The sequence below is a fragment of the Paramisgurnus dabryanus genome, chromosome 10, assembly GCF_030506205.2.
Source record: "Paramisgurnus dabryanus chromosome 10, PD_genome_1.1, whole genome shotgun sequence".
In the NCBI taxonomy this organism is placed as follows: domain Eukaryota; kingdom Metazoa; phylum Chordata; class Actinopteri; order Cypriniformes; family Cobitidae; genus Paramisgurnus; species Paramisgurnus dabryanus.
Window position 1 is genome coordinate 24,295,187 of NC_133346.1, and position 24,450 is coordinate 24,319,636.

The 24,450-nt window shown below is 38.4% G+C and overlaps 2 protein-coding genes across 6 annotated transcripts in view; one reads left to right on the forward strand and one right to left on the reverse strand.

The window, feature by feature from the left end:
* Positions 1-12,604, reverse strand: part of smad2 (SMAD family member 2) — a 72,609-nt gene extending 60,005 nt beyond the window's left edge. For 4 of the 5 annotated variants that reach the window (XM_065290217.1, XM_065290213.1, XM_065290216.1 and 1 more), the window contains exons 1-2: positions 12,460-12,604; positions 12,149-12,227 (exon numbers count right to left, since the gene is read on the reverse strand). The gene's annotated coding sequence lies outside the window, so the exon portion shown is untranslated. The remainder of the gene's footprint in view (positions 1-12,148; positions 12,228-12,459) is intronic. The other variant, XM_065290214.1, reaches the window with a different exon arrangement.
* Positions 4,543-24,450, forward strand: part of LOC135779452 (vitellogenin receptor Yl-like) — a 41,842-nt gene continuing 21,934 nt past the window's right edge. Inside the window, exons 1-4 of the mRNA XM_065290165.2 lie at positions 4,543-4,684; positions 13,948-14,019; positions 19,614-19,733; positions 19,848-20,078. Of these exons, the coding sequence (XP_065146237.2) occupies positions 4,543-4,684; positions 13,948-14,019; positions 19,614-19,733; positions 19,848-20,078 (565 nt within the window). The remainder of the gene's footprint in view (positions 4,685-13,947; positions 14,020-19,613; positions 19,734-19,847; positions 20,079-24,450) is intronic.

Sequence of the window (24,450 nt, forward strand, 5' to 3'; positions counted from 1 at the left end):
TCGCGAGTAAATTGCGTAACCATTCATTCAGTGATGGGCGATAGAAAAGCACACAGACAGCAATCTGTTACTAATAATAAGCTTTTGTCCTCACAATATACATTCAGAGTACTTGCATAATGTTAGGTACATCAACAATGTCTGCAAATAGCGAATAGCCGTGTTTGCACTATCGGGCTTCAAGCGGGCGTGCCAGTGCCTGCCGAGGCCTGTGGCGTTTGCATTGTCACTTCCGGGGCATGATCGTGCTTCACTGGTGCTTCGTTGGGGCTTAAGGCCCGGCTTTTCTGGCCCGCCGAATTCCTTGGGCCAGAGCGGGCTTCTCGGGGCTAGGGGAGTGGTAAAGGTCAAAGGCAGAGTTAATCTGAGTCTCTGGCAAGATGCGCATCCATCTGTCTGCAGATTTAAAACTTTAAAAATAATCGGGATCACCAGTAATTTACTGTTTAACGGAAGATGCCTGCTATGTTTGTACTTCGGACTGAAGAAAATGATCTGCATATGTAAAAAACAAAGACGCGGTTACGACGCCGAACTCGCCATGCTAAGGACCCGGCGCTCACCACTACCGGTTCTGGAGAAGTTTATAAAGTTTCGGGCACAGAACAAAGTGTTTAAAGTGCAACAGTGCTGAGAAATTAAGGATGTGTGTTGGATCATCATTTCATCGTCCATGTATTAAAGAAGCAATCACTCGAGTCACGAAGGTATCTACAGTCGGTGAGTTAACATGCTATATAACGTTTGCATACAAAACACTTTAAATACGATACAAATAACGATTGCATAAGTGTGATTACATGGGTGTTTGTTGTGTTTTTTGTGTTTTATTGTCATCTCTGTTGAATTTTTTAGTCAGCCCTTAGAAAAAGTAACCATGGTTTTATTATATTAGTCATAGCGATGCTTTCTGGCATTTTGGAGATTAATTTGATTCTTATATGAATGTAGCAAACTTTATATGTTGGTATACTGTATGTGTATTTACAAACCCTTTATACAAAACATCACATGTGCTGCTTTCTTTTGTGTCCGTTTTACAGAAAAATGCCAACGTAAACCTTTCAGTTTGTCATCCAGGAGTTTTTATTTAGTATATGAGAGATGACACAGCAACAGATGAAAGAGCAGGAGATGAAACGAAGATGATGATGATGATGATGAGACGACAGGAGCCATGGATCTTAAAATCCGTCCGGAGGAGATGTCTTTAAATACACCTGTTTGTGCACTGATATAAATTTCATATGTAAATAAAGTACCGCGCTATTATTACTACGGCTGCTTGTCAGTTTGTTGAAAATGATTGCTTAATAAGGATCACATCTGAAACACAGAAATGGTATGCAACAAAATGGTAAATATAACCATCATTAACTTAACCACTGTAACATAGCTTTTTAAATACTTGTGTATATTCTTAACGAGTACATTTTCTAATGATTTCTCAAATGTTTTGAGATGCAAGTAAAGTGATTTTCAGTCTTATTCAGCTATTCGAGGCAGTTCTTTATAGACAAGTATTTATTGATTGACACATTATTGAAATAGCTATTAGACAGTTACCTTGTGTTTCATGTGATGCTCAACTATTAACGTTTTCATGATTAAAGATATCACACCTCTTATAATGTGTAAGTATGTTTACATCGCCATAGAACTATAATTACAAACTTAACGTTACATATTTAGACACACGTGCATATTTTAAAATAAGATTATTTTATATAAATGTAAAACTATGACTCGTTATATTCTTAAAAATATTGTGTATATAGTATAATGGCACATTAGGTAGATGAACGCTTTATTTGTAATTATCCTACTTCATAAAGTTTACTATTGCTTATTGATCTGATATTGTCTCGTCGTGAGATCGCTCGTGTGCAGCCAACATAAACTTGAAGAGTAACACCGCGGATGGAGCAAACATCTCTATCTTCTCATCTTGGCTTTCACCGTGCAAACAGCCGCCTCAGTTATGTTCTTTATGTTTGTTGTATGATGATGCGATCTCACTCCCGTCTCCTGTCAGATTGAAGTGACTTCCTCACGGTAAAACAGGCGGAGTTGTGTGACGTTACATCCAGGTAGGCGTATTAAGGGCGGGGCTTTCTGAAGCACTGCGGCGCTATTGGCTTGACAATGCAAACGCGTCGTGATTTTGGCTACACAGCTGGAGGTCTGAGGCTATTGGCTCCGCGAGGCCCGTTTGAAGCCCTGGCTCGCACAGGCCCGATAGTGCAACTGAGGCTAATGTGCATCAGAATGACAAGCAGTCCAGGGCTCGAAATTGCGACTATTTTGGTCGCATATGCGACCGAAATTTAATCTGTGCGACATTAAAATATATTTGGGAGCATTTGTGCGACTGCCCATTTTGTTGTGTGGTGCGACTTGATTTAGATTGTGATGCTTGATTTAGATTGTGATGCTGCGTGCTGCTGTCCCAGGTTCAGTGTTCTCTCCAACGTTACATAACCAATCAAATTTCACCATTAAGTTCTTACGTTTAATGAAGACCGCAGATTGGCTAATATAGGCGTCAGTCATTCCTTGTTGCCGTGCTGCGTTGGTACGTGAAGCGCGAAAATGTGAAAGACGAACCGCGAGCATGACGAGAACGAGCCGATTACAGCCAATGGCCCTCATTTATCAAAAGTACGTACACCAAATTTCCAGCGTACACCTGGCGTACACCCAAAACCACGGTGACTTTGAGATTTATCAATATGGACGTTGGCGTACGGCACGCTCAAATCCTACGCCAACTCAGGAGGTGGTGTACGCACATTTTGAATTAGTGCAGAAATGCGCAAACAATTCCTAACACACAAAACGCACTGACAAACTAAAATATATGATATATTATGACCCACTGTAAAAAAACAAAAACATAGTAATTATAAACTTCAGTGTTTATTTTTATGCAACATGTACTTCAATGTTTAATTTGTGAGACTTTACCAAAGCATTTGATTTGTATGCATATGTATTCCTTCAGTTGAGAGCCTGTGCGCTTTACCTGATGTTTCAGAGCGAGCATGTGAACGGAGCGGAGCGTACCTTGAGCCGTGCGGTAATATTACCATGAAAGCGCCTCTCTAAAGATCCGCTCGCTCAGCACCGCTTGTTGAACCCAGAACGCCCTTTGATAATTTGCTAGTTCGAGAATCTGTAAAAACGTCTAGCAATAAGTTATGGAATTCAAGCCTTATACATAAATGTAAAGTAAAAATCAAAGTTAAGATTGAGCAGGAAGAAAAAATTGAAAGGGACTGCGGAGAGACTGTAAAGAGTTAGCAAATATTCTTCCTGGAATCTGAAGCGGCACATTGCAAGAAAGCACAAGGATGTGCTACGAAAACATGGTAATGCAATAAAAGGTAAGCTAGTTACGTACCATTCGATGATAAATAAATACAGATGAGGTAAGGTAAAATGCTTGTGTTGAATGGAGCCGTAAATCCGATCATGATGACATGCGGACAAAATTATGGCCACGAATAATTTTTTATGCTATGGACACTTCTTTTTCTTATTTAGTCTAAAGTATGGCCATAAATTTAGAATTTGTTCCCAATATTCAACAGTTTGTTCCTTGGAATTAATTATTATAATATTTAGAATATTTCGTAATTACTATTACAATTATTATTACTTCAAATTATGAATTAGCTTAGCTAAAACATGTGGATGTCGTGGAAACAAATTGTTAATTTGAATTATATCCAGAGCTCCGAATCAAACTGGATCTAAGATACAGCTAACAAACAACTGTATGTAAATACAGAACAACACACTACAAAAGTTACTACATCATTTTAAAATATTATATAAAAAAAATTAACTGAACCATTAAGCAGACATAGAATTTAGATGTAGGCAACAGTAAATAATAATAATAATAAATAATTATTCTTCTAAATATCAATTAATAATAAAATAATAATAAGAATATTACAAATTGTCATCCAATTATTAATGTGTCTTTAATCCCACTCTTTAAACTGCCAAATAAAACAATTTTGTTTCTTTTCACTTCCCCGGATTCTCTTCTTTGCCGTCTTTCGTGTGTCAATGGCATAAAATAAGGGCGTGGGGGAGGCGGAGACTTGAATTTATATGGGCTTGTTATTCTAATGACGCTCGTTTTCGGCCGCGGCATTTATGAAGGGCAGATATTGCGTACACCTGAATATCAACGGTACGCACAGTTTCATAAATCAGGCGGTGAGAGGAGTGTAAGCATAATCTTACGCCAACATATACGCCCGTTTCTACGCAAGAATGATAAATGAGGGCCAACGTTACTACTGTAATTAATGACGAAGATCCGGATTCAAATGCGACTCCTCCACCGGAAGATAAGACTTGAAGTTAAACCTTTCAGAGAGAGTGTCTCCGCTATGAGAATGGATCGATGGAACTAACTGTGTTTACTGTAAATCCTGTAAAACGGCGTTGGTGGCGGAATCAAAACATTTTAAGCGCCAGACCTTGCTTAAACATGGCGAAAGTGCCATAAACACAAGTAGTGTCATGACAAATGTGTTCATTATTGATGGAGACACCGACCTGTCTGTCAGAGTGTTTGATAGTGTATGTGCGCATGCGCTGGTGAATGGACATCCGACAAACATCCTTGAGGTCCATGTTTATGTGGAACACGACAATGCTGATGGTATGTTTTTGTTGTATTTTTTAAAACATTGCCTATTTAGTAGTAATAGCATCCTGGTAATGCAGTTATCAATACCAATATATATATTAGCCTTCTATGTTAAGGTCACTTTTGTAATATAAGATTTTCTATTGTTATCTTAATCATTTTACCTGTAATTAGGGGTGCACCGAAATTTCGGTCGCCGAAAATTTCGGCCGAAAATAGCATTATCGGTTTCGGGCCGAAATAAAAAATCCAGCCGAAAATGTAAACCGAAAATGAATGTCAACCGCGCCCCTCCCATCTGTGCGGTAGCGCTTGGGTTTCACTCACGGTGATCAGTCCAGTCGTCACTAGGGTTGTTGCGGTGACAGAATTTTCCCACCGGTTAATCAGTGCGTGACAAACCCGGTTATACCGGTTTCACCGGGTGGGAGGGGCTTATAAATGCACAGAAGTGCGCATTTTACTTTCACTTTTGAATTAGATGCAACTGTTGTTTAAATCCAGCGCTTGCGTACGCTGCGTTAAATCGCGTATGAATTTGCGTGCAAATGTGAGTGCAACAGCTGGTTTAAGTGCTTGAGTCAATGTGCGCAGGTACTTCTGACAGAAACCCGCTAGTCCCAAGCAGAGCAACCGGCTTTTCCTCCATAAAGCGCTGCTTGAATGATGGGTTTATTATTCTTCTTAATGAAAAACACAACAACAAAACGATCTCGCCTATATTAAACATCATATATGTATCTTATAACAAAAACGAGTAAGCACACGTCTTCTGCCATTGTCTGCTCGCCGCAGTCTGACAGGAATGAAATCTGACACCCGCAGCCGCTGCTCTGTGATGACGCGCGTTCAGCTCCGCTGGATTCAGCCAGCAGACACATTCAGTTGTAAGTGTTTGCTCTCTCTAACCAAACTAAATGATTTAATTACAAGAAAATATCAAAACGCCGGTGAAAGACGGTGTCGCGGTGGGCAAGTGATCTAACCGGTGAGAGGCTGAAGCGCCGGTAATCACCGTTTCACCGACTATCGCAACAAGCCTAGTCGTCACCCACCCCTCCCCTTCGTGCTCAAGCAGGTTTCACTCAGGGTCGAGCCGTTTGCACGCATCTGCAAAGATTAAGCTGTCTTGATGTGTAAACTTTAGAGAGAGTCGCGCTAATGTGTCTCATACTGTAATCCATTAACGTACATTTGATTTGGCGAATAAAGCAATGAAACACAACGTAACGTTTTTATGTGGAGCGACTGTTGCGCTGTTTGAGATTCACCCTCCTTCTCTCTTTGAGCACTCGCGTTTAAGTGCCCTTGGTAGTGCACATACTAGAGAGACGCGTTTAAAAAAAAAAAAACAAGCAAACATAAAATCTCTCTGTTATTGATAGGGCACATATAAACAAAATTCTCTCCACAGTATTCTTTTTCTAATAAAAAAATGTGTTTATGTCTTAAATGTATGTATAGATTACAGTCAGATTAACCTACTTAAGTCTGTGTCATTAATGTTAATCAAACAACCCATGACAAAGAGACCAATAGCTCTAAAAATAATTACGATTCATTTAATTTGATTTCTGTAATGCTAATTTCAGACCTTATTAATGTACAACTTTGTTCTTTTTTTATAAATGTTTGCAATTTCTTTATTGTTTATTAGATTTTTCCCACCCGCTTTTTGCTGATCGGAAAAATAATCTGATTCTGTGCCTCAAAAACTGTAATGTGATCCAAACTGTGAGTTTTTTGATCCGTCACACACCCCTAGTTAGTACACAGTGAAAGCCATAAATGCAATTGTACTAATAATTGGCATAATAATTTCTTTCGGTGTTTCGGTTTTTCGGCCTTGGTTTGCTTTTTTCGGTTTCGGCCAAGAATTTTCATTTCGGTGTAGTGTTGTGCCGATAGACGATAGTATCGTGTATCGACGATCGTCCGACATATCGCCAATGGCAGGCTTTCATGGCGATAGTCATGACGATAGTTGGCGAATGGTTGTTATTATCATCATCATCATAGTTTTGCATGCTTTTCCTCGCATGAGGGTTTGTGCTTCACTTTACGCGGAGAGCTTGTAGAGAGAGAGTTCCTTCTTGCACGCAGATGCACTTAATGCGCGCGTCTCGGACTCGTTCTAGCACCTAAATCCAGCGCGTGGATGAGCAGCTACGCTTCCCTCTGTCTCACATGCACGCGCTCTCGCATCTGTCCGAAGTCTAAACATAAACTGAAGTAGTAATCCTTATGTATTTGTGCGGTTTAATGCGTTTCATGCGAGCTGAGGCAAACTATTCCTTTTGTTTAAAATATAACCCGCTGCACAGAGCTGCGCTCTGTCTGAACTTGAAGTCAGATAGTAATCCTGTTTATGATATGCTTTTCAAGGAGTTTTAGCAATACATCCCTCGTGTTTAAAATATGATTGTGTTCCGCTGGACCAGTGTGTTTAAAAAGGCACCTCTGAGAGCACCACTGCTTGACACGTGTAACCTTCTGCAACAGCACTAAACAAATGCATTTAATTATTTTTATGTGCGCTGCGTGTGTCTGCGCAGGTGCATGTTTTTACAGTCATTAAGTAATCGTGTTAAAAATAAGGATTATGATTTTTCCCATAATTGAGCAGCCCTATCTCTGACATTTCCTTGCACTAGAGAGGTTGTTAGCGCGCAGAGGGTTAAAACCAGCGCGTGTCCTGTTCTCCCTCTCTGGCACGCAAAGAGCGTCTGGGCTTTAATGACGCACTCAGATTAATGGCATTAGTTTTAAGAAAGATGCATTCATGACGGTGTTGCTCTTGTTCTTTTTTCCACCAATCAAGTCTTGTCATAAATGAACAAATAAATAAATGAGTAAACTACTGCCCCGCCCCCCGATACTATCGTGTATCGCTGATCTCACAGGCTGACGATAGGACGATCTCAAAATGGGGCATATCGCCCAACACTATTTCGGTGCATCACTACCTGTAATTGTTAAATTATTATTGCTATACTATTTCAACAGCATTTGGGTATTAATTTTGGAATCTATGCAGCAAAAAATAAAATAAAATAAATAGAAGACCAAATTTTAAATGCTGGCCATGGTGGAGTTTTATTTTTAATAAAATAAATCTATTAACATATACATTGTAGTTTTGGTGCCTTTTAATTTATGGATGGATGCGCCTAAATTTTTGCTGGTGCTCCTAACTCTTTAAAGTTGGGAGCACCAGTGCTACCAAATAAAAAAGTAAATTTTGAGCCCTGTAGTCTAAGTTACTGCAGATAACAGGTGCACGAAAATAACACAAAAACATCAGTAAAACACTAAACTTATTAGCTGTATGTGAAATATTTATCATAATGTGTGTGTGTGGACTCATTTTAAACATAATACTCTGACTGACCTGATCGCGTATGCCTTTTCCATAGTAGAATCGCGCTGCGTGTGCAGTTGTTAAATAACAATATGGATTTAGGATTATTTGATGCAAAATCCCATGGAAACAACGAAGAAATATCAATTTTTCTCATATGTAATACGTTTGTGGACTAAAACTGCGAATGGATGTTATATTGTGAAGGCTTAGCAATGAGATTTCAGCAGTGTGAGCTCGTCTAAAGTTATGAGGGAGGCGCAGTTTCATAATAAGAGCGTGAAATCATTTTATGAATGAACAAATTTAAATATGACCTCGTTGCATAAAATTTATTAATTTTGCTAGAGCATTTATTTCGTGGAACAGCACTTAAAAATGAAATCTAAACCCTCCAACCTTTCTAATGATATATGGCATGACAAGTTTAATAACCTTCTTCATCAGTATAATGTAGGGATGGGCACGAGTACTCGATTGCTCGAGTACTCGAACGTGGCATCGATGATCGATCACGAAAACGATGATCATGTGGGTTTATTTATTTATTTATTGTGGATATGGCGGCATTTGGGTGTCTGGTTAGCGTTACGAGCGCATGTGGTAGTAAAGACTGGGTCTGGAGATGCGTGTTTGACGTCGTGTCGAGCTACGCAGACCGACGTATGACATCAGTAGCATTACCATGCGTGATTCAAAAACAAACAGATTCCGCGCGACCGCGCATCAGCAACCCGCCGGTCTGCGTAATGCGCGGCAGCCCGCGAGCCCGCGAAGCCGGTCACACCTCACATCACTGAGGCACTATGGTTTAAAAGGATGCCGTGATCTTCGGAAATACAGTCAGTCAGTTGCAAAATGTACAGCGCCGTCAAAAGTTCAATGGGTTATCATCTCATATTTAAACATCAAATGTCAAGAGATACCAGAGAGCCATACGAGCATTTACATTACATCTTGACTGAGGTAAGAGGACGACACGACACAGCTAAATGCTAAAATGATAGCAAAACACTTAAAGCTGCTTAATGTTATGAAGCTTGTGCTTTGACTGGACGTGTTTAAAAGTGCGCTGTTTATGATGCACATCCACAAAGGGAGTTAAACTTTCTTTTTTTAGATAACTTAGTTGAAAACTTAGTTGAAGTCTTGCATTTATGCAGATAGATGCACGTTGTACATTTATGTTGTATAAAGGCTTAATATTATGCAGAGCGCTTCGGTTTGTGTTTGTTAACCCTTTAGTTTCATTCCATCACACAGCTTTTCCTGTTAGAGGTTTCTGTTAAAAACATTTAATTCATTAAAACTCCAGTATGTGTTCATTGTTCTGTCATAGTTTCTTCGAAATTAAGTTTTATTTGAGTGTTTTTAATAAAAATATTTTCATTTTCATTTTCAAATATTTTCATTTTCACCATGACGTGCCCCTTTGATTGCCCCGCCCCCAGTTAATCGAGTACTCGTTCTTCAGACCTATGGATTAATCGAAATGAAAAAATGACATAAATGCACATCCCTAGTATAATGTATTGTAAACATAATAGTTTGTAAACCAAACGCGTCAGGACCACGCACGGGCCCGGTTCGCTTTAACAGGTTAAGTAGGGGTGGGCGGAATGACCAAAAATCTATTTCAGGGAATAAGTCATTTTATTTCACGGAACGGAATATTTGACGGTATACATGTTTTTCAGTTTATATTGTTTTTTGATGATAAAAATGTATAGAAATACACCACTCACTATAGCTTTTAACTAAATGCTCACCACAGTTTTAAAATATGAGCAATTTAAAGTTAATAATGTTAAAGTGAAAATGCCCAGAAGATAACAACAGATAAGTCTTGATTAGACAGAATCTTGTTTTTAATTTAGTTATTAATTTTATAGACTATTGAAGCTATAGTATGGTTCATTGTATTTTGTATTTATGCATACATTACATTAAACATATGCAAAATGTAAAATGAACAGGTATAAATATATGCAAAAACCTACAGACAGGATAAATACCTGTATATGAGAGAAGAAGCTCTAGATATTATAAATGTGACAGGTGCTATGATGTGATGATCATAAAGTTTGTTTTAAGGTCTTGACGCCCTTTACTTTCTATTAGACCTTAACATTTGCATCTCTTTCTCGTCTTTCCGATCAAATATGTTTGTATAAGCAAATGACGCGTTACTACATTGCTCCAGCAGCGCACGTGTCACTGATATAAATGCGAGTTTTGTCTTAGCTTGCTTAAAGTTCGGAAAACTTTACAACTATTAGCATTATGTGCCAGAAAAAAATCTTAATTTGGCGTCGCAGGCGCAGCTCCTTGCGCTTGCCTAGAGAGACCTCTGCACGCGAGACCGGGCGGCTGCTGCATGGAGAGAGAGCGCGCGCGCGAGAGAGAGAGAGAGCGCGAGAGAGAGAGAGAGCGAGCAAGACAAGAGTCTCGCTGCGTGACCCGCGGTGGATTCACTGGCACTTATTATAAAAATGACACAAATAACTCGTAGATTTTTTATAAGTGAACTATTTTACATGTTTCTCAGTCACAGTCAGTCTAACATGCTGGAGGGCAGAGTTAGCCACGCCCACTTATTTGCATTCCGCGGAATAGACGGAATAGAAAAATCTGTTACGTCTGACATTTTATTCCGCGGTAACGGAATATACCGTCATACCACCCAGCCCTACCCTTAAGTTTAAGGGAAACATAAGGGTGAACTTAAGGGAAAATTACACTTAAGGTGCTTTATGCAACCGGGCCCTGGTTTCTAAGACTATGCCTTAGTAAAATTAAGATGTTTTATAAACATGCCTAAGAAAAAGACATTACTGGTGTGTATCTGGAGACAAATCGATGGCACTGGCATATTTTAAGATCTGTCAGTGCAAGTCATTTTCAGTTGAGACAGCTTAAACGTGTTTTAGTCTAAGACTGCCTTAAGCATTGTCTGTGAAACTGGAGGTAAATGTCTTACAGTTCATGCTCTTTATTACTTTATTAAAGTTTTGCAGCCTAACGTTACTGAAGTTGATTATGAAATTATTCTCATCATTGTCTTAAAGGGACACTTCACCCATTTGCATTAAGATTTGTATAGTTAGAATCCCAGTCATGTTTTTGAATGGTCATGCATCATTTCCTCAGTTGCCGCTGAGACAGGAGAAATACAGATTTTAGTGTTGCACTTCCTTCTTTCAATGATGTAAAAAGCATTATTTTGCATCATTGAAAGAAGGAAGTCCAATATCTTTGTTGAGGGTGTGAGACTACAAACACCCCTTTTCTCGGTCAAATAGGCACTAAATTCTAAATGCATGTTACATTTCGACTACAAATATGACACACTTTCAATAAAGATTAAAGTTTCTACGGGTGAAATGCTCCTTTAATGCAGAACTGTAAGCAAATATTTTGCTTCACGACAGCTTCAACTCAGTACCACTATGATAAAGTCTTATGTACAATGCCATTACTGAACTACACATCAGATCCCAAAGACTCAATACTAGGGAACTGTCAAACTAAACAGCACCTCAGGCCATCAGCTGTCAAATAAAACAGTTACATTTGACTTTATAAAATCATAACTGAAGCATTTTGACAATCATACGCATTTATCTGCATTGTGAGCACGTTTATAATCACAGGTGGTTATAATCTAATGACTAAAGCAGTTTTGGTTATCATAGACAACTTTTGGGCCATTAGCTTTATTAACATACACGTTTCTGTCTATTATATGCACGTTTGGGACATTGAACGGGTTTGGCGCCTTCCGAGTCAGGAGCATTTCTGAACATACATTTAATGCCAAAACTGTTGCCTGATTTGGGTAGGCAGATGTATCATTTTTAAAGCACGAACGGAAACTAAAAAAAATACACTGCCAGGTGATGAGAGTCTTATTAGAGACTGATTGTTTTGTACAGTAAACACACTTTTACACTAAACTAGGCAAATATAGAAGAAAACAACAAACCACAAGATCACTATCTTCTGGTTGCATAAATCCAATCATGTACGTACAATATATAAGATCGTCCAGTAGTATTAAAATCAACAATGTGGGTTTAAAAGAGTAATAACTCGTAAATAAACGCATTGTTTACCTCCTCTGGTGATCTGATGGTGGATCACGGGCTGGTTATGGCTGCATGGGCCGCTAATCGACTCTTTGTCCCGGTTTGCCTACAACATAGCAAACCCCATAATCAATACTTTGCACTACCCGCTATATTCTGAGCCTTTTCATCTATGTATATTCGAATAAAACTTGCGTTGTTTTTGATCAAATGCGAGTTTCTGTGATTGATGATTTTGTGGTAACCGCTAGCAGGCTGTGCTACTTTCTTTGACAGAAAAATAAACAGATTTCATACGGGTTTGCAAGAGCTACCTTTTCTTTAACGCTTTAACTCACCCTTTAGAGGGAAGCCGTTCCTGTAAGAAGGGTGTGAGGTAAAATCCAAGCGAAACGGAATTTTCGAAAACGTGTTGTAGTCGATTTTAAGCTATATTTTCCTTCCCCCCGTAGCCGAAATACTACTGCAGACGACGAGCTCTGATGCGTGCAACCTAACCTTAAAGCGCACAACGCGACACGCTGTCAGCATAAGCCCCGCCAACTAGTTTTCTATTGGATAAAGGAAAGCCTGTCAAAGTGTTCCTCATTTTGATTGGCTAAAAACGACGTCCTTCGTAACGTAAAAAACAAATACACAAGCTAGATACAATTCTTATTGGTTAATAAGATTTTCTCTTATAAAGTGACGTAAAATTCTAGCAGGGAGGCAGTGGTTTGTCGATATGGCTGTCTGTCATTTGATTTAATACAATCTCATACTGAAAAGAGGTGGGGGGAAATATGAGCGAGTTAATGGGTCAGATTCATAAAAGGTTTTATTGCCAAATGTGTTTCCACAAACCATTTTCTTTGATACCTGAATCTTTCAAGTACACACGTCTAAATACAACAGCATAATGCATAATAATAAAATGAATTAATTCATTAAGTAAAATGTACACATGTAAAACAAACAATGTACACATTAAATAACTTGACAACAATAACTTGCTGTGCCACTGCAATAATTAAAACGCTCAATTATAAGGAAAAATTTGTAGATACCACGCAAAAAAATACTTTTATATATTTTGTTCCAGTTATCTCTTATGTTAGATCACCTTTTAACCAGCTACTGCCACCTTAAACCAGCTACCATCTTATGCTGGTTTTAGCTGGATTTTTCAGTAGGGATTACTTCACGTTGAAATATGGTTGAATAATTTCAGTTCTTGATTCAACATAACAATTTGAAACAGCAGTTAATGCTAAACGGTTGCAAAAGGTTAATAAAACACTTGAAAATCAACAATGAAATTTGGTAGAAATAAAGTTACTAAATAGATCCAATATATGTACAAAATAAATATTAAAAATTAAGAAACACAAACACAACAATAACAAACAACCATAACAATTGTCTTAAATATGTGATATTAAAACTATAGACATGTAAGATTAAAGGATTAAAGATACAATATCACAATATCATAGGTAAAGCCCCAAATATCTACTTAAACTAAAACCGCCCATGCAATGCGGCGGCTAGTTAGGCTTGTTCGACTTAATGCAGCCCCTCAAGAACCGACAGCCGTATGACGGCAAAGTTCCGCGAGAGCGATTTAAAAGCAGACTCCTCCGTATGATTTCGCGAATCGCTCTCGCGGTACTTTGACGTCAGCTGTAAACCAGTCTGATTAGTTCGATTCATTCAAGCAAAGATAATTCAAGTCAGGTGTGGTTTAAGACGGCCACTTAAAAAAGAGACGACGGAATGACGTCATGATTGTGTGTGTCTCTAGAATCTAATAAAAGATTTTGATTGTCGGGCGCGCGTTTGTGCAGATCAAACAGGTGCAGGTGTGATGGACGCGCGGCCTCTCATCTGCCTCGCTGCAGTGTTTATTTTGGTGTCAGGTATGCTTTTATTGTCATAAGCCTCGCGGTGTGTTAAAGATTTGATTTGTGATCGATTTCCATTGTAGCACAAATAATTTGCAATTTCAGTTTTGTACATATCATCAAACTGTGGCGATCCCTCCACATTTTTACAAATATTATCTTTTGACCAGTAGGTGGTAGTAGGTTCCTTCCATAATCACGGTGTAAAAGAATTAAACCTTTTCATGCGCCATTACACGTCTGTAAACTGCATTGCAGAATTAAAATTGCACAACAACCAATGAACATTAGATAATATTCAACTTGCTAGAATTCCAAGAGGCAACTTCAATATTTTTGTTAAAATCTTAACAAAATCCAAGTTTAGGTTTTTATCACATATAATCAGATAACTTAAAAGGAAAAAGGAAAAGTTTGTTAAAAAGCAAGATTGAGCTCTCAGTGTATTTAGTTCCCTTCTGTAAAATCCAGCATAAGCTGTTCAGCTTGGTTTTAGCTGGTCTCCCAGGCTCAGCTTGGTTTAAGCTGGTATTGCTGGTGTTTAAAGCTAGTCTAGCTGTGTTTTGGTCCCTTTTTAAGCTGGTCAGGCTGGAAGTCCAGATGTCCCACCAGCTTGACCAGCTTTGCCAGACTGGGAGGAGAAGCTTTGATCAGCTGCTGCCACGTTAAACCAGCTAAGACCAGCTTTTCATTAAGGTTGATATATATTTTTAATATAAAATAAAGATAATTTATGAAAAAGTCAAAACTGGAGTGGACCTAAATACTTTGGCACCATTTAGCTGAGATGTGTTTCAAATAAAGCTCACAGCATGATTCAATCACAAAGTACAAAAAAAATATTCTAAAATAAGTAAACCCTCAGTATATTTTACTAAACATTTTACTGATGTTCGCTAGCGCTCATCACCTGTACAAATTTCTCTAGTCAGGTCTCCAATCCCGGATAAACATCAACTCTTTACTTTCTTGGCCTTCACGCTCTCAATTTAGTCCAATTTGATTTTATTTATAGTGCAATACAAATTTTATTTATATAGTGCTTTTCACAATTGTGTAATTTTTTCAAAGCAGCTTTATATTAACAAATGCAGGAGAAAATACAAAAACACAGATGGACAACATAAGCAGCAGAGTACAGCAGCCAAGATTAACCCGCACTTACGAGTGTAGTAATAGACCCTTTTACAGCCCACGTGATCCGTTGCCAAGATGCGCGCAGGCCATTTGAAGTTGTTCCCCAGTGGTTCTAACGTGTTAGCAACCCAGAAAGTTTATCACAACCATTTCCCATCATCAAAATGTCTGGTTTGGTTGCACTAATATAATATACTAATAAACGTGTATTACGAACATGTTCAGTTCGAAGGGCACTGCGCACGGTATAGGTAATCAGGGAACATCGATACTTTACAGGAAGGGGAGAGCGATAATTACCCAACTGTCATTGCGCGACCAGTGTGATCACCAGTCAGAATGGTCAGACCACTATGCAATTATGTGACCATTGATTAAAACACACACGCATAGTTAAGCAAATAATAGTTTATTTTCATATTTGCAATCCTGTTAATAGTCAAGTAATAGCAGCAATGGTCAATTAAGGTTTATAAAAAACTTATGTTTGCCATTAAATAGTACTAAATGTTTTTATTGTATAGTGTACATATTTCAAATGTGATAGTATATAAACATTAAAATATGAATGTAGTCCTATGTTATATCAATCTGCGGGACCCCGTCGTTGACTTTCTTTGATGACGTTTGCAGGGCGTTCCAAATGAGCGGTTATTGTCCATGAAGTCCACTTTGACTGATATACCGTGCTCATGGAGTAGGGAGCAGTGAACACTCCGCAGGGACCCTGTCGATTGAATCGCACCTTTACAAATTGTGCAGAACATTGGGCCTCCAGGAATAACGTTGAGAACCACTGATGTAGCGTATTGAAAAGGGTGTTAAGTTAAGCCAATGTCAGCTGACTCCATAGGTGTTGAGAAAAATTCTAGGGAAAAACTCTTGGCTTTTTTAGTCAGGAGGGAAAGTCCTTGGAGGGAAAAACCTTGAGAGAGCTAGGGGCTGTTTACACTTGGTATTAAGATGTGTTTTCATCGATCGGATCACAAGTGGACGAGAGAGACACATTGCGTTTACACCTGGTATTTAAATCCGTCTCTTTTGTCCACTTTCGATCGCATCTGTCCTGAATACTGTGAGGGGGCGGTCGGTGGGCGAGTCTCTCTGCTGTCATTCAAACGCGAGCGGGAGTAATTATTAGTTTATATGGACGCAAACTTATATTATGTCGGAGCCCGCTGCTTGTTTAGCAAGTATACATGCTGCACAGTGTTTTGTACGTTTATTTGTTGGAGCTTTCTCTGAATTTTTAGCGCAATTGATGAAATAGGATCGCGCAACTTTCACGCTTTCAAAACGAAACTACGGAGAACACCCCGCAGTAGTTTTATCAATGAAAGGCTAAAAATAGCGCTGTTCACCGTATGTTCACGGCAGAAGTCAAAAAAGACGTAAAACTTGTGTTTAATACCTCAGATTAGATAAATGGGCGGAGAGAAGGCGGTCGCGTGTGGCTGTTCGAACGCATTCAACCACATTGCGTTCCGCAACTCCAAAGCGATCCGATCTAAAGTGGTTTCGACTACCTCTGGATGTGGTTGAAAGTGGTCGAAAGTGGACGCGTTCAAAACGTTTTGAACACCGTTTACACCTGGCATTAACGTCGTCCACTTGTGATCCGATCGACGAAAACGCATGTTAATGCCAAGTGTAAACAGCCTCCTAGATATACTGGCTATACTATACTGCCGTCCAAAGCGAAAGCGCAGTAACTACACACTTGGTCGAAATTGAGTTAAGGCTTGAAATGAGCTTTATGACATCTGTTCTGTCTTGTGACAAAGTCTCCTGGTTCAATTTTGTCCCGTTTCAGAGAAATGAGGGTGTCAAAATTGCAGTAACTACAAAATCCATGCTAATACCAAGGCAAACCGCAGTAAGTGATGTTACTGCGTTCTGGCTTTGTTTTTCCAGCTTTGATACCGCAGATACTGCGGTTTCCCCCGATCGTAACACACAGAAACAACAAACCATGGCACAATCCCGCGGCCAAATGATGGTTGAACTCGCGTTAAAACGCAAAAAAAACAAATACTGGTAAGGAAGATAGCTAAATAATACCTCATGCTAAGGCAAATTACAGCTTTATAAGTAGTTAACATTGACTAGCCAGCTGCTAGCAAGTTTTGACCTACCTGTGCTCGTCCATTGAAGGCAATATCCTCTGACAATAATGATATAATCCGATTCAAGCGCATTGGTGTTTGTTGATTCGAACATCTCTCCACTTTTTAGGCAGCTAATCAAATTGTATTGACAGGGGTTACTCCTTCAAAAGTTGATAAGAGTCTTGTAAAGTTTTATTGTTAGGCAAAAATAGCGGAGCCCAGTCAAACTGACGAGCGCAGCCGGGCCAGCAGAAAGCACACTATGTGAAAAAGTACACTTCCATAATAAGTGCTCTTTCTCCACGAACTAATTTTGTAGGCTACTTACTATTAAAACATTTAGTTTAGTACTTCTTAAGCTAATCTTAAAAATATCTAAGTTTACATAACTGTGCTACTTTGAGATGAAAATTAACTAAAATGTACATACTGTTAGTTACCACTTATAGTACATTTGAAACAATAATATCTTTGGGACAAACATGTTCTTCTATTTTTAAATTATGTTAATTTTTAACTACTGTTTTAAAGTAAACCTCGTCTAATGTAATTTTTTTAATAAATAAAAATTAATAAAGTGAGTTAAATACTCTCTTTGTGGTAAAAGGAGCATTTTTAGCATTCACAAACATAAATAAAACTATTACAGTTATTAAAAACAATCAAAATGTATTAAGAAGCATGAGAAAAACTTGAATGAACACATTTAGTTCGTAGATACTGCACTTTGCTTTTGCAATAGTGTTTTAGTTGTGTAAGGTCTTTCAAAGGCAGAGTGCAGTATCTGCATTTTGGGAGTCAAAGGTCACATCGGTGGTCATGTTTTTTATCTATAAAAAATTTCTTCCTAACAAGGCATTACATGAATGCATTACCACTAATCTACCTACAACATGTTTGGCTGGCTAGTGTAAAAACTTTAAAGCCATTTTTCTCAGTTTCAGTGTTTGCGTAGATACTGCACTTAGGCTTTGGAGGGCAGTATAGTAGATACTATTTTATGGGAATTAAAATATTTATATTTATTTATGTATTATCATGTATCTCTTATTTGACATCATATATCAATCCATATGAAATAAATACATCAGTTTTACATCAGCAGAATTTGCACACAAATGGTCATGCATAAATGGAACTTGCACAAACATGGTCTAACTCAACATTGACTGGTGTGATTGGTATGCAACAAAAATGCCAGGGAACTAACAAATCACTCGATTGCTTAAAATAAAGAGCAGCATTTAATGATTTTATTATTTTCATAATTTGACATCAATGATGTAAGTAGGCTTAAAGGGTATGTGGGTTTAAAGGTACACATGCCTCAACCCATTATCAGTATCTTGGGGAGTAGGTGGGTTTTTGTCAAAACAAATTGAGCATGTTTCATCAGGTCATGATTGTAATGACATTACAACCTTTTTATCAATACGCCAATGCTATGCCAAGATACAGCTTTAAGTCTGTTTGTAAACCTAGTGGTCAATTGTAAATGCGGTATGCAAGAATAATTTGGTAATTCCTATTTCCAATCCAATTTCCAGACAAAAAAAATATAGAAGTTCAAAAGTAGGTTTTGTGTTAAGTGTAAAATGGTTGAATTTTTTATAAACTTAAATTGGAGATGGATGTTTAGTGCATGACCCACAAATTCAGAGACAAAAATAATTGTTTGCAGATATAATTGTGCTTGATTATTGATTATAAAACTGTTAGTTCCAATCCTTGATTCTGATTTGTCAACAGGTGTACTTTATTCACGATAAAACACGGCTATGACCGCTTCACCCAACGGTTCTGTTTATCACTGCACCCTTAGCAACCACACATATCGGTTTGTTTTTATTTGAGCTTTCATGCACATTACACATTGGAACACATTTTTGTTCATGGTCAGGGACTATTTTTTCTAGCGGAAGGAATGCTTTTTATTGATTTAACTTCATGGAAGTTGCACTAATATTTTTTTTACTTTAATATTGTGTGGTAAACGTTTTATAAAAGCAATAAGGTACTTGAGGCAAGTGCTGTATCGTGAATAAGTAACGGCTGAAGGGCATTGTTAGGCACGACACGAAGCTGACATGACAAGGGGTGCACAGCCTCTCTTACCTTATTGCTTGCGCATAGTGGTGGAATTTGGGACCATCCTGCCAAGTTTGAAGTCTCTGTTGTAGGTCTCTTACACGAAGTGCAGCAAAAATTAAAATCCTAACAAATACAATACGATTCCAGAACTTTGTGCTTGAAGATCTAATAATATTATGACAATACATAATGTGACACCCATGCATAAAAATGATCATTTTCAAAAATATATGAAATGCAGTTCTTTTAATTTTGCTTTACATATGCTTTCAGGTGTTTTTGGAGACTGCAGAAGAAATCAGTGGCAGTGTGATGATGGTGTATGTGTTCCACACAGATGGCGTTGTGATGGTGTCAGTGACTGCCAGGATGGGTCTGATGAGATGGACTGTTGTATGTAGCGGAGTTAATTTACTCTAGTTAATTTCTTTTCACCATCTTATGTTTGTGTTTAAAGTACACAATTGAGCAACTATAACATCCTATAATAGTAATGCATCCCACTAGCTTGTCCTCCAGGAGATTATGAGTGTGCGGATGGTTCTGGGTGTGTTATCGGATCGGGGGTTTGCGACGGACGGCCCCAATGTACTGATGGTGGAGATGAGGTGGATTGTGACCAGAGGTTAGGCTGCCTCTCCAGTGACTGGAAATGTAGGAACAAGATCTGTATCCCACGAAACCTTCTCTGCAATGGAGTCAATAATTGTGCCGATAATTCTGATGAAGAATCCTGTGGTAAATACACGTTTTACACTTGTCATTAAAAACTGTATGCTGTGTTGCCAAAATGTTAGTCACTAAAAAATTCTCATCTGCTGCTGGCCCTAAATGTCTTTGTCTATTCTGCATGTTTGAATAACTGCATGGTGAATGAAAAGCAATAGAGCATTCTGTCAATAAAGCCGAGCCAAAAAAGATTGTCAGTAAATATCAAGTAATGGGTGGGGCGGGTGCGTCCCTCAAAAGCATTATGTACAATTACAATTTTAATTAAAATATCTAAAAATAACTTGCATAGTGTTGTATAGTTTGCTCACTTTTGTATTTACTGTACATTATCAATATCTTTAAACCGTGTTTGAGTCCAAAGAAATTTGTGGTTTTAACCAGTGTAACGTCCTGCCCCTTCCACTGTCATAGAGACAGAGTGCAACGCTTCATAACCTGAAAACCAATCTATCTGGAAAACAATCTATCTGTCTCTATTGACTTTGTATTGCGAAAGGCTCCCTCCTTCTCATTTCTGGCTTATAACAAAAAACTGAATAATGACTAAAAGCTGCTCTGTGACCGGGTATACAGCTAACAAGCAAAAAACCCCAGAAATAAGTTTTTATAAGCTGTCGACCCCAAACAGCGAGCGTTTAAAGGCACAAAAGTGGAAACAGGCAAATTTTCATAGTCCTACTATTAGTAGAACTGTGCTTACTAGAAGGAAACTTAGTCGGAGATCCACTTTTTTTCTCCTTAAAGGCTGGGTTTTACGGCCTGACAGCTTATAAAAACTTATTTCTGGGTTTTTTGGCTTGTTGGCTGTACACCTTGTTACACAGCAGCTTTTAGCCATTATTCTGTTTTTGTTATAGGCCAGAAAAAACAAGAAGGCGGCCTTTCGTAATACAAAGTCAATGGAGACTGTTGGATTGTTTTCCCCCGGTGGGCGTGGTTTTCAAATTAGTATAGAGACAGAGCGCCGATATGCAAATTTGAAAACCACGCCCACCGGGGGAAAACAATCCAACGGTCTCCATTGACTTTGTATTGCGAGAGGCTGCCTCCTTGTCATTTCTGGCTTATAACAAAAAACAGAATAATGCCTAAAAGCTGCTGTGTGACAATATGTACAGCTAACAAGCCAAAGAACCCAGAAATAAGTTTTTATAAGCTGTCGAGCCGTAAAACCCAGCTTTTAAGGAGAATAAAGTGGATCGCCGACTACGTTTCCCCCTAGTGGACGCAGTTCTACTAATAGAAGTACTATGAAAAGTTGCCTGTTTCCACTTGTGTTTCTTTAAATGCTCGTTTTATGAGGTCGACAGCTTATAAAAAACTTATTTCTGGGTTTTTTGGCTTTTTAGCTGTACACCTTGTCACACAGCAGCTTTTATGTATTATTCTGTTTTTAATTTTAATTTTTAATCTGTAAATAAGTTTTTATAAGCTGTCGACCCCAAAAACGAGCGTTTAAAGACACAAAAATGGAAACAGGCAACTTCCAACTTCCAAGTTCATAGTACTCATATTAGTAGAACTGCGTCCACTAGGGACTTTTTCTCCTTAAAAGCTGGGTTTTACGGCTCGATTGCTTATAAAAACTTATTTCTGGGATCTTTGGCTTGTTAGCTGTACATACTGTCACACAGCAGTTTTTAGGCATTATTCTGTTTTTTGTTATAAGCCAGAAATGACAAGGAGGCAGCCTCTCGCAATACAAAGTCAATGGAGACGGTTGGATTGTTTTCCCCCCCGGTGGGCGTGGTTTTCAGGTTATGACGTGCGGCACTCTGTCTCTATAGGTGTTATGTCCGTGTTATTCCCATAGAAACCAAAGGTGTGTTCAACTTCATGCAGCGCTGCAAAGACTGATTGCTGTATAAGATCAAAGAATTATGGAAATGATGTGAAAGTAGTTCTGTTGAGTCACTCTAGAGCTGCAATGATGTCAATGAGTGCCACATGCGGATGTAGTATTTGTAGCGTCACAGCATCGCCCTTGTAATTGATTAGTGACTTCTGGTGGCAAAATAACATATTGTGCTTGTAGGTATGTATTATTATTATTATTATTATTATTATTATTATTATTATTATTATTATTATTATTATTATTATTATTATTATTATTATTATTATTATTATTATTATTATTATTTATTATATATATATATTTTTTTATAGTGCCTTTTAAGATCCCAAGGTAGCTTCAAAAAATTAATATAATCAATAGACAAACAAATACAATCAATAGACATACAAAATATAACAGACAGTCAGAAAGGAACATACAAAAGAAAACAAAGGTTGACAACAAGTAACTGTATATAATTAACATGAGAGGTCAAGCAATCAGATGAGAAACATCACTTAGTTTATATCAAGGGGGTTTTGTGTAGCATACAAATAGAAATAGAGAAGCAGGAAGGAAACATAATTGTTTACTGGGCAAAGTGAATAGATGAGTTTTAACCCTATTTTTCTGTATATGTTAGAGTTCCATGGGGGTAAAAATTACCCCAGAAATTAAGAGTGATTACAAAAAATGTATACATTTTTAATGATACAAATAAAATAATTTTTTTGATTACTTCCCATTTATACCTTAATGCCGTGTTTTTGGGAGATATGAAGTACGTTTTCCCGTTTACCCCTAAATTGCTCAACTACACTGTTAGCTTGTCTGTAAAATAAAATATTTGTGAAAATTTCAAAAATTATGATCTAAACTTGATTTAGATTGTTTGTAGATCTTGATCTAGATGTTATGTGTTGAATTTGTCCATCAGGTGTTTAGAAAAAATCATTTCGACCAGCAGAGGCCCATAGAGCCCCGTTCATTTCACTGGATGTGGCCAACTGCTCACATCACTACTTTAGTATACATTTTGTGAATTTATGTATAGTGTAAAATAGGAGAGTAGGGATTCCAATTAGAGTGGATATCATAGGCTTTTTCTGCTGATCTCCAGGCTGAGAGGACGTGTGAGACTAAAGGACCGAAACTAAGTTTACTCTTATTAATAGGGATATTAGCAAATACAACTTTGTCCAGCTTTAGGGGAAGAAACAGATTTTCCTCCATGGAAAGAGACCTCAATTTCACTATTGTACCAACTAAACAAGGGACGTAGTGCAAAAGCCCAGTGATACAGCTTAAAATTAGGAAGTGAAAGTCCACCAGCGAATCTTTTCCATTGCACCGTGAAAAGTTTAAGACGTGGCTGTTTACTGTTCCAGACGAATTTGGTGACTATGCTCTGTAACCTGTCCCAAACATGGGATGGAGGCGGCAAGGGATAGTACTTACGAAATTAATTCAACGAAATACGTACATTTTTATAATTGAGACACGTGATCTAAGGGAATTTGAGAGTGATGACCAATTATCTAGGTAACAAGAAATTTTGGACAGAATACCCTCATAATTGGTCTTAATTATATACTGCAACGAAGAACCAATCGTGATGCCCAGATAATTTAATTGTTGAACCACAGGTATACCTGACGGTAGTGCTGTGTTTCTCATTCCGTCATTCAGCAGAAGTGCTGACTTTGTCCAATTTATGTTATACCCAGAAATCTTGCCGTCGCAGTCAAAGATAGAGAAGCTGTTATATATGGACTGCAATGGATTACCCAAATAAAGGAAGACATCATCTGCGTACAACAAAATATGATGTCTGGTTCCACATATAGTGATTGGGGTGATGCCTTTGTCTATACGAATCGCCTGTGCCAGTGGCTCAAGAGAAAGTGCAAAAGAAACTGACTTCGAGCGCATCCTGTCGAGAGCCTCTGGCTATGTCAAACAACGAAGAACAAGTTCGTCCTGTCAGTACCATGGCTGTGGGATTTGCATACAACACTTGAATCATACGAATGTAACGCCGCATTCACACGGTCCGTCAGCGTTAACGCTTAACGGAAGGCTTGTCTGAAGCGTGGCCAACAGCCAATCACTCTGGCCGCAACACAAGCTCCGGTCTTCCATAAACGTAATTGGCTGGCTCTGCCTAGGTTATTTGCATAAGGCGATATGATTGGCTGACGCACGCGTTGCCACTTGAAAAGTTGAGAAATGTTCAACTTTTGCCGCGAGCAACGGTACTGACGCGGCGCCGTAAAAGTGAATGGGAAGCGTCAACCCTTACGCCCCGTGTGAATGCGCCGTAAGAGGACCCCAAAGAGATGACCTTCAACACATACCATAGATATGCCCATTCCAGACAATCAAAGGCTTTCATAGCATCTAAGGAGAGAACAGCAGCAGGAACAGTCAATGAAGAAGCACCATGTATTATATGCATTAATCTTCTGACGTTATCAGATGCTAACCTAGTTCTAATGAAACCTGTCTGGTCACAGTTAACGAGCTTAGTCATGAGCTGAA